The 14,822-nt window shown below is 44.6% G+C and overlaps 1 protein-coding gene across 1 annotated transcript in view; it reads left to right on the forward strand.

The window, feature by feature from the left end:
• The first annotated feature begins 3,886 nt into the window (after positions 1 to 3,886).
• The window catches only part of ADGRA3 (adhesion G protein-coupled receptor A3), a 123,849-nt gene continuing 112,913 nt past the window's right edge, over positions 3,887 to 14,822 (forward strand). Inside the window, exon 1 of the mRNA XM_035005214.1 lies at positions 3,887 to 4,113. Coding sequence (XP_034861105.1) covers positions 3,887 to 4,113 — 227 coding nt within the window. The remainder of the gene's footprint in view (positions 4,114 to 14,822) is intronic.

The following is a 14,822-nucleotide window of genomic DNA, read 5'->3' on the forward strand; positions in this document are numbered from 1 at the left end:
GTCATAGAGCTGGTGCAGTGTGCGAGGCTAACAACATAAAAATGTAAACAAATAAATTTTAAAAGGGAGCTATCTTCAGGTTTGAACAAGCCATATTATCTAGACTCAGTCTAGATGATTGGTCTAGATTTTAGAGTAATTAATAGGGAGTGAGTGGAGGTGGGAGTAATTTAAGAAGGCGGTTGGAAAAACCTCTAGGTGCTCACAGGCTGGTAGAGGAGGAAGAAGACAAGCATGTAAAATAAATTAACAACAAACCAGGTGGCATATATGTATATACACACACATATTTATTACATATTCACACGTACATAGTTATACATTGTCCCTATTAGGAGGGACAATGCATTTGGAGTGTTTCTCCGGTGTCTCCTACTAGCCTTATGTAAGATAGCAAGGCAAGATTGACAGCATAGAAGCTGTGGAATGTGGTCCACCTACCATCCTTAAAGCAACACAGCTTTACTGGACTATGTGAACACAAACACGGTTAACGAGCCATTTCTCAAGGAGTTTCATAGGATATTCTAAAGTGGGACAATCACAAACACAGTGAGAACTTTGAAAGGACCTATTAAGTCCGACAACTTCAAATGCTATGATGTTCATGATGCCTAAGGGGGTATCAGCAGTTGACAGACCTGTCTGGCAAGAGGCTGAAAGGGCTGGGGTAGCTTAATTAAAGTGAAGTTTTTGATTTGACTGAGGGTAAGCGATGGTAAGCGATGGTAAATTTCAGATGGTATCATCCTCTGAGATTTTTCTAAGTGTAGACAAGACAACTTGCCATTTTATGAACCCATACTGGTACAGAAATGATGATAAACGAGGGTTGGATAATTCAAAGGACTAGAGTGTTGAGAGATAAGCTTCCTTAAGTTCTTTCCAGTTTTCATATACCACTATCTTGTGATCTCTAACAAGATTTATTTTTCAAAGATTTCTGTGCAAGAATGGCTAAAGTTATCCACATAAGAAAACATTTCATTTCTTCCATGTTTCTCCTTGGATTCATGGTACCACTTGAGATTCTTTTTCTTGTAATTCTATACTTTGTATAATTTTCTTAACACAGTGAAGTAAAAAGAGGATACATATCAAATTGGTATTAGTACGTGTGGTACAAAAATTTCAAAACAGACACGCACAGTTACTTCAACTATAGGCTGAAACAGAATATGTGAAAATCTGCACAGATTCTAAATTCACATGACAATTTGTAGCTATGACGATAGTAATATGGCTATTAAAAACTTCCATTTTGCTTCCATTTCTTTTACAAAGAAAATGGATGATGATGATGACAATTGTGTTAGTTTATTCTCTACATAAAGTCAAAAGAAATGTAAGCAATTTTGCCTACTTAACACAGAGGCATTTGTTTTTGCCTTCTAGCTGATATACAGATTTATTTTATGTATTTATTTTTTATTTTTAAGTAGGCTCCATGCCTAAGGTGGGGCTTGAACTCATGACCCTGAGCTCAAGAGCTGCATTTTCTTCTGACTGAGCTAGCCGGGCACCCCTGATATACAGATTTAAAGCTACTTAATAGTGATGATGATCTCCCACTTTTTCTACTCATCGGTGTGGAGATTTGTAGTGTTCAATGGGGTAGCCACTGGGCCCCTTGGGCTATTTAAACTCAAATTTAAATTAATTAAAATTAAATAAAATGAAAAATTATCTTACCTCACACTGGCTACACATCAAGTGTTAAATAGTCACCTGTAGCTACGATATTGGACAACACAGACGTAGAATATTTCTGTCAGGGAATGTACTATTAGCAATGGATACTGTTGGATTTATATAGTTGAATCTCAAAAAATGTTGGTCGAATGAAGTCCTATTTAAATATTAATGCAAGAGTGTACGTTAGATGGAGATGCTTTATTTACTATTGAGAAAAATCTAGCCATAGATTCCTGGGAATTGGTCCCTTGGATAAACTCTGCTGGGGCCTTAGACCCAGGCAAGAAAAACTCTGCCCTGGGCTCTGCATTTTAGAGGGCACCATCTCAGCTCCCCTCCCCAAGAGGAAAAATTCTCCAGGGACAAGGGATGTGTTCCCCAAGAGCTTGTGTCCCCTTCCTGCTTCTAGACCTAACCCAAGGTACCCAGGACGCAGTAATTCACTGATCAAAAACTCCTGGGGGCACCTGGGTGGCTCAGTGGGTTAGGCATCTGACTCTTGGTTTCCTTTCAGGTCATGAGCTCCAGGGTCATGAGATGGAGCCTGGTTCCCTCAGCTGCCCCTGTCCCACTCACAAACCGTATGGGCATGAGAGTTGTCTCTCAAATAAATGTGTACATCTTAAAAAAAAAAAAAAAAATTCCCAAGGCTACTTCCGGGACCTGAGCAGGCCCCTTTCCAGAATTGTCCTCCCAGTGGAAGACCAAAAAACTGATGTGTGCCCTGCTAGGCCAAGGGTGACTGCTTGAGGTCTTGGACAGAGCTTGGATGAGTGGGCTCAGGTATCCATACATGTGCAGAAAACCCCTCTTGTTCACGAATGGAGCCGGCACAGGAAGCACCGGGGGGGGGGGGGGGGGGGGGGGGGGGAAGTGTGTAGGCCAAGGGCTGGGGTCTGGCTCTTTGCTCCCTGCCAGTTTCAGGGTGGACGTGCAAAGTATCTGAGATCTCAGCAGACACACCTGGCCTTGGCGGGTGTTATGAAGGTACGTTACTCAAGGTAAGAAAACAGAGTATCTTTTATTTGTTAGCTTGACATATTTCTTGTAAATATTGAAACACAGACTATGTCAGCCCTGGTCCTGCAAATATTAGGGTGGGGCTGGCAGCCCTACAGAGCAGAGTAATAGATTCAGCTGGGGTTTCTTGGCTAGTTTGGTCATTATTGCTCTAACTGGTTACATCTCAGGTAATTGTGGATGTCAGAAGAAAATTTCTTTCAAAAGGCTGCTTGCTGGTCCAGTGGGACCCAGATGCGTCTTTTCGAGTTCACAGCTGGAGCTGCTGAAGGCCAGAAACAGCTTCTGAGAGTCCAGTTTCTGGAGAGGGACCCGTTCCTTGCTCTGTGCCTTTGGGACAAATGAGACGACCCTGTTCCAAGAGAAGGCGTGAAATCCCTTGCGGGGAGTGGGGGGGCGGGGTGAGATAGGAAGATACAGTTGGCTTGGGGCACTTTCCCCTTCCTGTCTTTCTCCGAGTAACTTCATTCCTGCTCTTCTCCCTCACTCCAAATTCCAGGCCAGGGCTCCGCGGGCGGAATGGGCGGCCCCCAGGGGCGCACAGGGCGGCTTTGTCTGGAGGGCAGCAGAGGGAAGCGAGGGAGAGTGGCCACCGTGGCTTGGAGTTTGGACTCAAACTTTATTCCGCCCCCTCCACGAGTAACCGGATTCCCGCGGGGCCCGCACAAGTGCTGGCCCGAGGCCGCGGCCGGCGAGCACCGCGTCGGGGGGGCCCGGGCCCTGGCGGGCGGCGCAGGTCCGGGAGCGCGCTCCTCCTACCCCGAGGCGCGGGCGGCGGGAGGCGCGAGGAGAGGAGAGGAGGAGGAGAGGAGAAGGGGAGGGGAAGGGGCGGTGGCGGCCGCGGGCGGGGAGGAGCCGCCGCGGGCAGTGGCCGGGGGAGGCGGCGGCAGCGGCGAGGGCGGCGGCGGAGGAGGAGGAGGAGGAGGCGGCGCTCCCGCGGGGCTAGAGAGCGGCGCTGGGACCCACGCGGCCGTGACCCCGCGGCTCCCCGGAGGCCGAGCGCCGCCGCAGCGGACAAAGGAGCATGTTGGCGCCGAGGGGGGCCCGTCCTCCGGCCGCCATGAGGCTCCGGGCGCCGCCGGGCCCGCGCCGCGCCCCCGCCCGCCCGGGCGCCGGGCCGGCCCGCTAGGCCAGCCAGCCGCCGTTCCGCCCGCAGGCCCCGGCCCGCCGCATGGAGCCGCCCGGGCGCCGGCGGGGCCGCACGCCGCTGCTGCTGCCGCTCGCGCTGTTCGCGCTGCTGGGAGGCGCCGCGGCGCTGCCCCCCGGCTGCAAGCACGACGGGCGGCCCCGAGGGGCCGGCAGGGCGGCGGGCGCCGCCGAGGGCAAGGTGGTGTGCAGCAGCCTGGAGCTCGCGCAGGTCCTGCCCCCCGACACGCTGCCCAACCGCACGGTCACCCTGTGAGTAGCCCTCGCGCCGGGTCCCTCCCTGGGGCGCTTTCTCGTTGCGCCACTTTCTGTCCGCGCGACTTTGGAGAGGGGTCCTGCCGGCGCCCACGCGCCTTTGTGTGGGTGAAGCTGCTGGCAGGGGTGGTGCTGGGGTGGTTGACCTGGCAGGGGCGCGTCTCGGGGAAGGCAAGTGAATCTGCCCCGGAGCCGCTTTCCAGTTCCGCTAGTTTGCAAAGTAAGAAGTTTTCGGGTTCCCCCGCGCGCCCCGCGCGCCCCGCGCAGTCCCAGCGCAGCTCTTCTGTGGTTGCGCGGTGCCACGTGAGGATGCAAGTAAACATGCAGTCCGCGGAGTTGTCGCTCGTTCATTCCGGGCTTGGGCTTCCAGAAAACACAGTGCTCCGTAGAAGCGCCGGTCCTTCAGCTTTTGTGCGCACTAACTTAGTCTGCCGTGCAGTTTGCAAGAATAGTTTGCAGAATACCAAACAACATCAGGACTTGGAATGCCTGTGTGTGTAATTCCAAAACCCCAGACTCCCCTTGCTTTTCGCTCTGTTAGTTTTATCACAGTACAAGAGCACCTTTTAAAATGGAGTTGTTATTAAGGGCGAGAAATACATTTGAGGTGACTCGTGCACCTTCCAGCCCAGTTTTCATGTGCTTGAGCACTCATATTTAAAAGCCCGAGAACTTTGGGATTGAAAACTGGGTTTGTTGAGCCTTCCATCTCGAGGCACTTGATAAAGTTTCCCATCTGGAAGGAAAAGTTTTTGGTCTTGTAACTACATTTGTGCTCAGAGTCAAGGTCTAGTTTTGCAGGTTTGGTTCTGCCCATTCTAGCTGGACACTTGGAATCTTGATTTTATTTTCTGAACGATGAATTGGTTTGGCAAAGTTTTAGTGTTTCTAATGGATATTTTGTCGAACTGAAGTCCGAGCCCCTCTGCCCCTCTGTGTTCTTTCCGTTGGTTTCCTAAAGAAAAATCAAGGCTACCACTATAAAAACATGAAGGCAAGGGGAGCAGCATGACCTATGAAAAGCTTAAAATATGGTTTTTAATTTAACCCAAATTAAGGAGAATGTATGGGTAAGATAAGTATAAATCTCATTACGCCTTTGTTCTCACATTTCCATTTGTTTGAATTACGAAAGGTTTAACACAGGAAAACCGAATGTGTTTCTGTCTATGGAGGCATGAAAATGGGTAAAATAGTTTTTGTTGGACTCCTTTTCTGACTCTTGACCATTTGTTAGTGACAGCAGCTGTATTTATTTTCTTAGCCAGATTCTTTGAAGTGGAAATTTTGGGTATGGGACCTGTAATTACAGTCTTGAGTCAAGTGGAGAAAACCCCAGTGTTGGAGATATCCCTTTATAACTTTGCGGAAATTAGTCATCATGCATTGGGTTCTGGATCAGTGGCGCTCCAGGTGATTCAAGTTTAGGTCGAGTTTTTCAGAACGTCAAGTTTCAGCAGTATTAAATTGGCTATTTGTAAATTGTTTTTGCTTTGCAGATTTTTTGGTGGTATCATAGAAAATCACTCTTAAGCATATTAAACTATTATTAAATAGTATTAAACTATTTCAGTGAATTTTTCATGAGCTGATTAAAATATAAGTGCCTTTGAAATGTCATATTAATCCAATATTTTTTGCACCTGAAACCTCTTTAGATGAAAATAAAATTAGCAGAATTTAGTGAGTGGGAAGAAGTTAGAATTGATTTAAGGATCAGCTGATGTTCTGGATTAAGTTGGGTGAAGGTATATCGGACCTGGTAGAGGGTCTTCTGGGCCAGTCCCCTCATTTTACTGGGGAATAAATCAAAGAGTCATGGCAGATAGGTGACTTGCCCAAGTTCCCATAGAAATTGAGGGGCAGGGTCCATGTCCCAGATTCCTGCTGTGCAGTTCAGATTCTTTCTCATCTTGCCCCCTGGCCTTCATCTTCCTTCTTAGTTCAACAGTTGTGTGTGTGTATGTGTGTTTCCTGGGTAGGAGGCAGCACATTGAGGTTTTAGACTAGGTGTTAATTTTCTGAGGGTGTGGCAAATTACCACACATTTGGTGGCATAAAACAACAAATTTCTTTTCTCACAATTCCGGAAGCCAGAACTTGGAAAATCAAGTTCTTTTGATTTGAGCCGTGCTTTCTCCAAAGGGCCTTCAGTTTCTGACCTGCCTTGGATTGTGGCAGCCTAGTGCCAGTCTCTGCCTCTGCCTCTGCCTCAAGGTTGCTTCTTTCCCCTGTGTCTCTGTGTTTCAAATACTGTTTTTCCTCTTATAAGGACACCAGTCATTGAGTTTAGTGTTGACCCAAAGCCCAGGATGATCTCATGTAAGGATGCATAACTTAATTACATCTGCAAAGACCCTATTTCCAAATAAGGTCACTTGCAGAGGTAACCAGGGGTGAGAACTTTGGACCCCTTTTGGGGGCATACTATTCAACTCACTACAGAATATGAATAAAACAAGGTCTTTCTTCAGGAACTTACAAGTATTGGGAGAGAAATATTCATGAATCCAGAACAGTATGGTAAATGCTCTAATATTGGGGTGCACATGTAGCAAAAGGAACTCAGGAGGGCATCCAAAGTCCCTTTGGGACATAGTTGGTGGGATCCAGGTTCTGAGGATCCTGAGCCAATTCAAGAAGGATGAGATGGGTAATTGTGAACCAAATAGTGAGTGGATGGGTCGGGGGGGGGGGGGGGGGGGGGGAAATGAGGGGGATGGTCAGTGTTGCTGTGCTGTGCAGTTGATGTTGCTAGATGTCAAGGGCAAGTGTCCACTGCCTGGAGTGGTCAGAGAGGAGCCTGTAAGGGCCAGGTCAAGGACAGGCAGTCTCTCTGGTTTGAGTTTTAATCCCTGAGGTATGGCCAGCCATGTTCAGCTGAGCTGTGATGTGGCTGTGGTAAGGAAAATTGAAGGGATAGAAATTTTCTTTTTCTTTCTTTTTTTTAAATAATGGAAGATAAGGTAATTTCTACCTAGTGGGTGAACTGGACTTCAGCATAGCCAAGAGCTCGGACCCTTCAGCTACCTTAGTGAAAAACACTTATTTTCTTATTTAGCTGTGTTTATGGAGAGGTCCAACAGAAATCCTCAGCTTGACCAATCTTGTTTCCTGTATCATGTAGTCTTTTGTATTAAAGAATTAAATTCTTTAATTTCTGCCCTATTATTTACACCCAAATTGAATAAAAATTTAACTTTTCAATATTTTGTTGGAAATATAAGTTACTCTATTCTTGTGTTTTATTTGAAATGCTGCTCGATATTTTAAGTTTTAAAAATTATGAGGACTTCCGTGATAGAAAGTTTTACAAATTTAGCCCTGATTTTCAGATGTTTTTTTTATAATATTACATAGTGATTCTAGATAAAGGTGTTTTTTTTTTTTTAATTTATGATTTGCCAAGTAACTTAGGGACAAAGTCCGTATTTTTTCTCAGACTGTTCAACAAAGTAGAATAGTGAGTTTTGGTTTTTACTTTGTAAAACGTTATGCTTGTTTTTGCCATCAAAGACCTGATGATCAGGGGGCGCCGGGGTGGCTCAGTCGGTTAAGCGTCTGGCTTCCGCTAGGTCATGATCTCAGGGTCCTGGGATTGAGCCCCGCATCGGGCTCCCTGCTGAGCAGGGAGCCTGTTTCTCCCTTTGCCTGCCGCTTCCCCTGCTTGTACTCTCTCCCTCTGTCAAATAAATAAAATCTTAAAAAAAACACCAAAAAACTGATAATCAGACATCAACCAGGGCACCCAGCTCAGTGTCAGGTAGACAAAAGGGAATGCTTGTATTGTTTAGAAACCTAAACCTAGTTGGAAGAAAAGTTTTGCGCAAAAGCAGCATTTAGGGAACAATTGCAAATGTCTGTAATTAAGTAATAAATCCTGTGCTGCCAACTGTTTAAATGCTTTAGGAAGCCTGAAAAGAGGGGAGATCAGTGGGGCTATGGAGGCGCTGGGAGATTTTCTGTTTCCCTGGAGAAGTTTGGACTTGAGCATGGCCTGAGGGCAAGGAAAGATTGGCTTGAGCGTGGGCATCCGGAGTTCCAGGTAGCGGTGCGGACGGAGTGGTTCTACTCTAGCCGAGAGGTGGTGTTCGGAGCCGGTGCACTGTACGCGGGTTTTAGAGCCCAGGTGTGGCGGAGGTCGGTTGGGGGAGTTTGTGCAGGTGGGAGGAGGAGGTGGTTCAGGCAGAAGCTCCAGGGAGCAGTAGAGGAGCCTGAGAAGTCGCAGCCGGTGGGGTGGGGGACACAGAGGGGAGTACGTGGTCGTAGAACCCAAGGCACGTTCAGGTTTGAAGGAAGCAGTGGGTGCCCCGGTTGAGAGATGCTGAGAGATCAGGACCCAGAAAGCGGAGTTGCTGGGCACTGGCTTGGCCAGCCTGGCGCTTTGGCGCCCTCTGTGGACCGGAGGCCATGAGGGCAGGTTGGGGCGGCTTGAAGGCAGTCAGAGGGGAGGGAGGATGGTGGTGGTGGTGGTAGCATCTAGGTGAGGAAGAATTTCGGTGCGAAGGAAGGTTTTTTAGGGAAAGACAATGAGGGCGCGTCGGAGTAAACTGGGGAGTAACTTGGGAGTGGGAGAAATGGATGCTGGAAGGTGAGATGGGGTGGGAGCCACGCACAGGTGCATCAGGTCCTCCTGGCAGAAGGCACGTTTCATCCCTGCGTTAGGAGAGGAGGTGGTCGTGAGGGAGGAGGACATTGGGAGTGCGGATGGGTTGAAGTGGGAGTTCCTGCCCCACTGCTTTTATTTTCCCAAAGAAGACAGGGACGCAAGGCGAGGGAGGAAGGGGCAGCAGGCGGTGTGGAGAGGGAGGAGACACAGGAGTGAGGCGGTCCTTCTGGGAACTGGGAGAAGTGAGCACGCTGGGGATTGCAGAAGCCCCAGCAGGGTGGACTTGTGTCCACTTCTGCGTTGTGATCAAATTCGAAGGGACACAGATGGTCAGCTCAGTTGTTTCTCCAGCCATTTTCAGCCCCGAGGTTTGACTAGTTGGGATTGGCCTGGCTGCTTCTTGGCCAGGGGAGTGCAGCAGAGGGAGAGGTGCCAGCTGTGGCCTGAATTCTTATGGGTCCAGGGTTAGGTTTTTATCTTTGAATTCAAAGGCTTCCATATCTCTGTGGCCTCATTTCCCAATACTGCCAGTACAAATTCTATTTTCTTTCCCTGCCCATCGGTTGAGGCACTCTGAATACTGTAGGCACTGTGCTGAGTGCTAGGGCTGTTCAGGGAGAAAAAGAAGACGTGATTCTTTCATCTAAGGATCAGTCCTGTACACAAAGTCGCTGCTTAATCTAAGTGTGCCTCTCATTGTCCCCGGAGCAGAGTTTGGGCTTGGTTTCCTGTGTGTCTTCGGGTTAGTCTGTCAGTCTTGCCTGGAATCCCTGTCCTGGTAAATTCTGGGTTCTTCACAATCCAGCTCAACTCCTGCGAGTTTTTCTCTCACCTTCTGGCTTTTGATCCATCCCTTTTCTGAGCCCAGGTAGTGCTTACTATCTGTGTTGCCGTGTCACTTTATGTGACACTTGATACTGGTCTCCTAAAGCACATACCCTTGAAGGGAAGGACTGGGAAACCTGTCTTAGTCCAGTGAGAGTATGGGTGAGAACATAATTGTTCCTTACTGACAAGAGTCATGCTAACAAAGATAATACTGTATGGTGGGACAAAAGGACAAGTGTGGGGATGAAAGAGGGATGTGAATTCAGATTTTTACCCTATTTCGGCAAATGAGAACAATTATTTATTTAGGTCAGCATTTTATGGCTGTAGGGTCCCCTATTGAAGAAAGGTATGCCAAATCTGTTTTACAGTTACACGTTTTTTAAAAAGATTAATTAAATTAATTAATTTATTTTTAAAGGTTTTATTTATTTATTTGACAGAGAGAGACACAGTGAGAGAGGGAACACAAGCAGGGGGAGTGGGAGAGGGAGAAGCAGGCTCCCCGCTGAGCAGGGAGCCTGATGCGGGGCTCGATCCCAGGACCCTGGGATCCTGACCTGAGCGGAAGGCAGACACTTAACGACTGAGCCACCCAGGCATCTGAAGATTTATTTATTTTAGAGAGAGACAGTGAGTGCATGTGCAGGAGCAGGTACAGAGTGTGTGTGTGGGGGGGAGGGGGCAAAAAGAGGGGGAGAGAGAGAATCTCAAGCAGACTCCCACTAAGTAAGGGTGGAGCTCGATGCAGGGCTCCATCCCAGGACTCTGAGATCCTGACCTGAGCCGAAATCAAGAGTTGGCCGCTTAACCTGCTAAGCCACCCACGTGCCCCTGTTTACATTTGACGTAAGTGACCTTATGTGTACAGCGGTGAGTCCTCACATGAGACAGTGTGGTGGCAAGTTGCTCAGAAATATTGACGAATTTTGGGCAACTGAGGCATTTGGTCCATGAATGTAAATCTTAAGTTTTTTTTTTCCCCAACATGGTGAGAAGGTGTTACATGACCCAGCCTCTGAGTCTTGTTGCTTCTTGCCTGCTTGGGGTGCTCCAGCATCATCAGGAGTGTATGAGAGAAGTTGGTGGGTTTGGCAATAAACCAGAAATTAAAATACCAGGAACAAAAGAACGCAGGAGCGTTTGGAGAACCTTGCTCCAGTTCAGCTGCTTTGCCCAGGAGCCTGTAAAGATGGTTTTAAAAAATGGACAAAGACCCCCCCAAAAAACAAAAGTAAAAGCTCTGAAAGTAAGTCAGAAAATGACAGTGCAACGTTTTAATGTCATCAGTGATTTTTTTTTTTCCCTATTTTGCTGCACGTCTGAAGGCCATTGTTTTCTGTATTGGCTGTATTCCTGTGGAGGAATCTCAAATCCAGAGAATACACTCGTTTATTGTTGTGTCAACATTTTTATGGTAAACAGACAAAAACTGGGATACAGAGACCTTTACATTTTAGTAGCTTATTAAGTCAGTTTTTGCAAAGATAAGGACGTGATAGATGTATACTTGCTCAATGAGGTTTTAATTGCTGCCCAACTAAATTTATTTTAAAACTTAATGTAATTTTAATGCTTTATGTATGGTGTAGCTTGTATATCTGTTCAAATGCAGATGATTTCAGTCTGAGGAGGGAGTTTTAAAGAAAGTAAGCATCATCTCCCAAGCTGGGGTATCTTTTCTTTTCTTTTCTTTTTTTTTTCTTTTTTCTTCATGACTAAACTTTTCAGAAATTTTGCGTGTCTGGTAAGGGAATCACCTGCATGTCGGAGTCGGTGGGGGTGGGGAACAGAGATGTAGAGGGCATCTCACAGAAGGCGCGTTCTTTTAGTACCAAGCTGAGCACAGGGCAGATATTGGGTTTGTCACCCAGGGAAGCATTTCTTGCCCTCAGATCCCTCCTGTCCAGGGTCTAAAGGGAACAAAAGGAAAGTTTAAGGGATTGGTGTAAGAATTATTCAGAATAATCCCTCTCCCACCCCTCCTACCCCCGAACACTCTGGTCTTTTTCCTTTTTGTAAGCTTCAAGCTCAGGCTTAAATTTGCGCTTTTCCACATCCAGCAGGGTCTGTCCAAAGACCAGAATCCACTTTAGATATTTACTGTTCTCTAGTGGCATTCTTTTTTTTTTTTTTTTTAATGGTTCTAGTATCCAACTTTAATAAATTTACCACATTCTCTTATGGCAGCTAATATTTGGGTTTCATTATTCATTTCATTGGTTTAAAAATACAAAGAAAACAATGTAAACTGTATATAGGAAGAAATTGTGTTCCCCAATGAACTGTAATCTTATAAATCCTTAATAAAAGGGAAAGTTTTAAAGGATTCCTTGAGGTTAAAACCAGAAAAGAAAAGGAAAAACATACAGTCTTTCAAATGATCTTGTTTTGAAGAGACATAGAATAGAAAAGTATTTGGTATTTGCTGAAGTGATGTATTTTTAAAAAGTTGATGCATAGTTTATATACAATATTAAATTAGTTTCAGGTATACAACATAGTGATTAGACAATTTTATACATTATGCACTGCTCAGCACATTAAGTATAGTTACCATCTGTCACCATTCAAACTCATGACAATATTGTTGACTATATTCCCTATGCTGTACTTTTCATCTGTGTAACATTTTATAACTGGAAGTTTGTACCTCTTAATCCCCTTCACCTGTTTTCATCCATCCCTCCTTTGGCAACCACCAATTTGTTCTCTATTTCACTTAGCGTAATACCCTGTAGGTCCATCCATGTTGTTGCAAATGGCAAAATTTTATTCTTTCTTATGGTTGAGTAATACTTTATTATACATACACACACACGCGCGCGTGCGCGCCACATCTTTATCCATTCATCTGTTGATGGATGCTTAAGTTGCTTCCATGTTTTGGGTGTTGTAAATAATGCTGCAATAAACATAGGGATGCATATATCTTTCTGGATTTGTGTTTTTGTTTTCTTTGGGTAAATACCCAGCAATGGAATTACTGGGTCATACGGTATTTCTATTTTTAATTTTTTGAGCAGCCTCTTTACAGGTTTCCACAGTGGCTGCACCAGTTTACATTCCTACCAACTGTGCACAAGGGTTCTCTTTTCTCCACATCCTTGCCAACACTTAACGATTTCTTGTCTTTTGATACTAGCCATTCTGACAGGTGTGAGGTGATACCTTATTGTAGTTCTGATTGCATTTCCCTGATGATTAGTGATGTTGAGCATCTTTCATTGTGTTGGCCATCTGTATGTTTTCTTTGGAAAAATGCCTTTTCAGGTCCTCTGCTCATTTTTAATCGAATTGTTAGGGTTTTTTTTTTGTTTTTTTTTTTGGTGTTGAATTGTGTGATTTCTTTATATATTTTGGATATTAACCCGTTATTGGATATATAATTTGCAAGTGTTTCTCTCATTCACTAGGGTGCCTTTCACTTTGTAGATGGTTTCCTTTGCTGCACAAAAGCTTTTTAGTTTGATTTAGTCCCAATAGTTTATTTTTGGCTTTTATTTCCTTGGTCTGGGGAGACACATCCACGAAAATGTTACTAAGGCCATTGTCCAAGACATTGCTGTCCATGCTTTGTTTTAGTTTTATGGTTTCAGATCTTACATTTAGACTTTTCATCCGTTTTGAGTTTATCTTTGTGGTGTAAGAAAGTGGTGCAGTTTCATTCTTTTGCATGTAGCTATCCAGTTTTCCCAACAGCATTTATTGAAAGGACTGTCTTTTCCCCATTGTATATTTTTGCCACCTTTGTTGTAGATTAATTGATCTTATCAGCATGGATTTATTTCTGGGCTCTCTATTCTGTTCCATTGGTTTATGTGTATTTTTGTGTCAGTATCATACTGTTTTGATTGCCATAGTTTTGTAGTATGTTTTTTTTTCTTAATTTTATTCCAATATAATTAATGTACAGTGTTACATTAGTTTCCAGTGTACAATATAGTGATTCAACAATTCTGTAAATTACTGTGCATCAGGATAAGTGTAGTTTGTAGTTTTTTTTTAAGATTTATTTATTTTAGAGAGAGTGTGCACACACGTGTGTGTGAGCACGAGCTGGGGAGGGGCAGAGGGAGAGGGAGAGGGAGAGAATCTCAAGCAGACTTTCTGCTGAGCACAGAGCCTGATGTGGGCCTCCATCGATCCTGAGATCATTACCTGAGCTGAAACCAAGAGTTGGATGCTTAACTGGCTGAGCCACCCATGTGCCCCTTGTTCCTGATTTTAGAGGAACAGCTTTCAGTTCATCATTGAATATGACGTTAGCTGTGGGTTTGTCATATATGGCCTCTATTATATTGAGGTATGTTCTGCTAAACCCACTTTCTTAAGAGTTTTTATCACAAATGGATGTTGTACTTTGCAAATGCTTTTTTTGCATCTACTGAGATGATAATATGATTTTTATCATTTTGTTAATGTGATGCAGCATGTTGATTGATCTTATGGATACTGAACCATCCTTGCATTCCTGGAATATATCCCACTTGATTGCGGTGAATGATCCTTTTAATGAATTGTTGAATTCAATTTGCTAATTCTGAAATTGTTGAGGATTTTTGCACATATGCTCATCAAGGATATTGGCCAGTACTTTTTCTCTTCTTCTTCTTCTTTCTTCTTTCTTCTTCCTTTCTTCTTTTTCCTTCCTTCTTCCTTCTTCTTCTTCATGTCTTTATTTGGTTTTGGTACCAGGATAATGGACTTGTGGAATGAATTGGGAAGCTTTCCTTCCTCTTATAATTTTAGGAATAGTTTGAGAAGAGTAGGTACTAACTCTTTAAATGTTTGGTAGAATTCATCTGTGTAGCGGTCTGGTCCTGGACTTTTGTTTGTTGGGAGTTTTTTTGATTACGTATTGACTTTTGTTACTAGTACTCTGTTTAGATTTTCTATTTCCTCCTGATTCAGTCTTGGAAGATTGTATATTTCTAGGAATTTATCCATTTCTCCTAGGTTGTCCAATTTGTTGGCATGTAATTTTTTGTAGTAGTTTTTTATAGTCCTTTATATTTCTGTGAGGTCAGTCAGTTGTCCTGTTTGATTTCTGATTTTATTTGAGTCTTTTTTTCTTGATGAGTCTTGCTAAAGGTTTATCAATTTTATCTTTTCAGAGAACTAGGCTCTTGGTTTCATTGATTTTTTTTTTTTTTTAGATTTATTTCTATTCTGATCTTCATTATTTCTTTTCTTCTAACTTTGGGCATTTTTTTGGTTTGTTTTTGTTTTTTCTTCACTAGTTCCTTTAGGTGTGGGTTTGAATTTA

This window comes from Mirounga leonina, unplaced genomic scaffold, assembly GCF_011800145.1.
Source record: "Mirounga leonina isolate KUSES-001 unplaced genomic scaffold, KU_Mleo_1.0 Mir_129, whole genome shotgun sequence".
NCBI lineage: Eukaryota > Metazoa > Chordata > Mammalia > Carnivora > Phocidae > Mirounga > Mirounga leonina.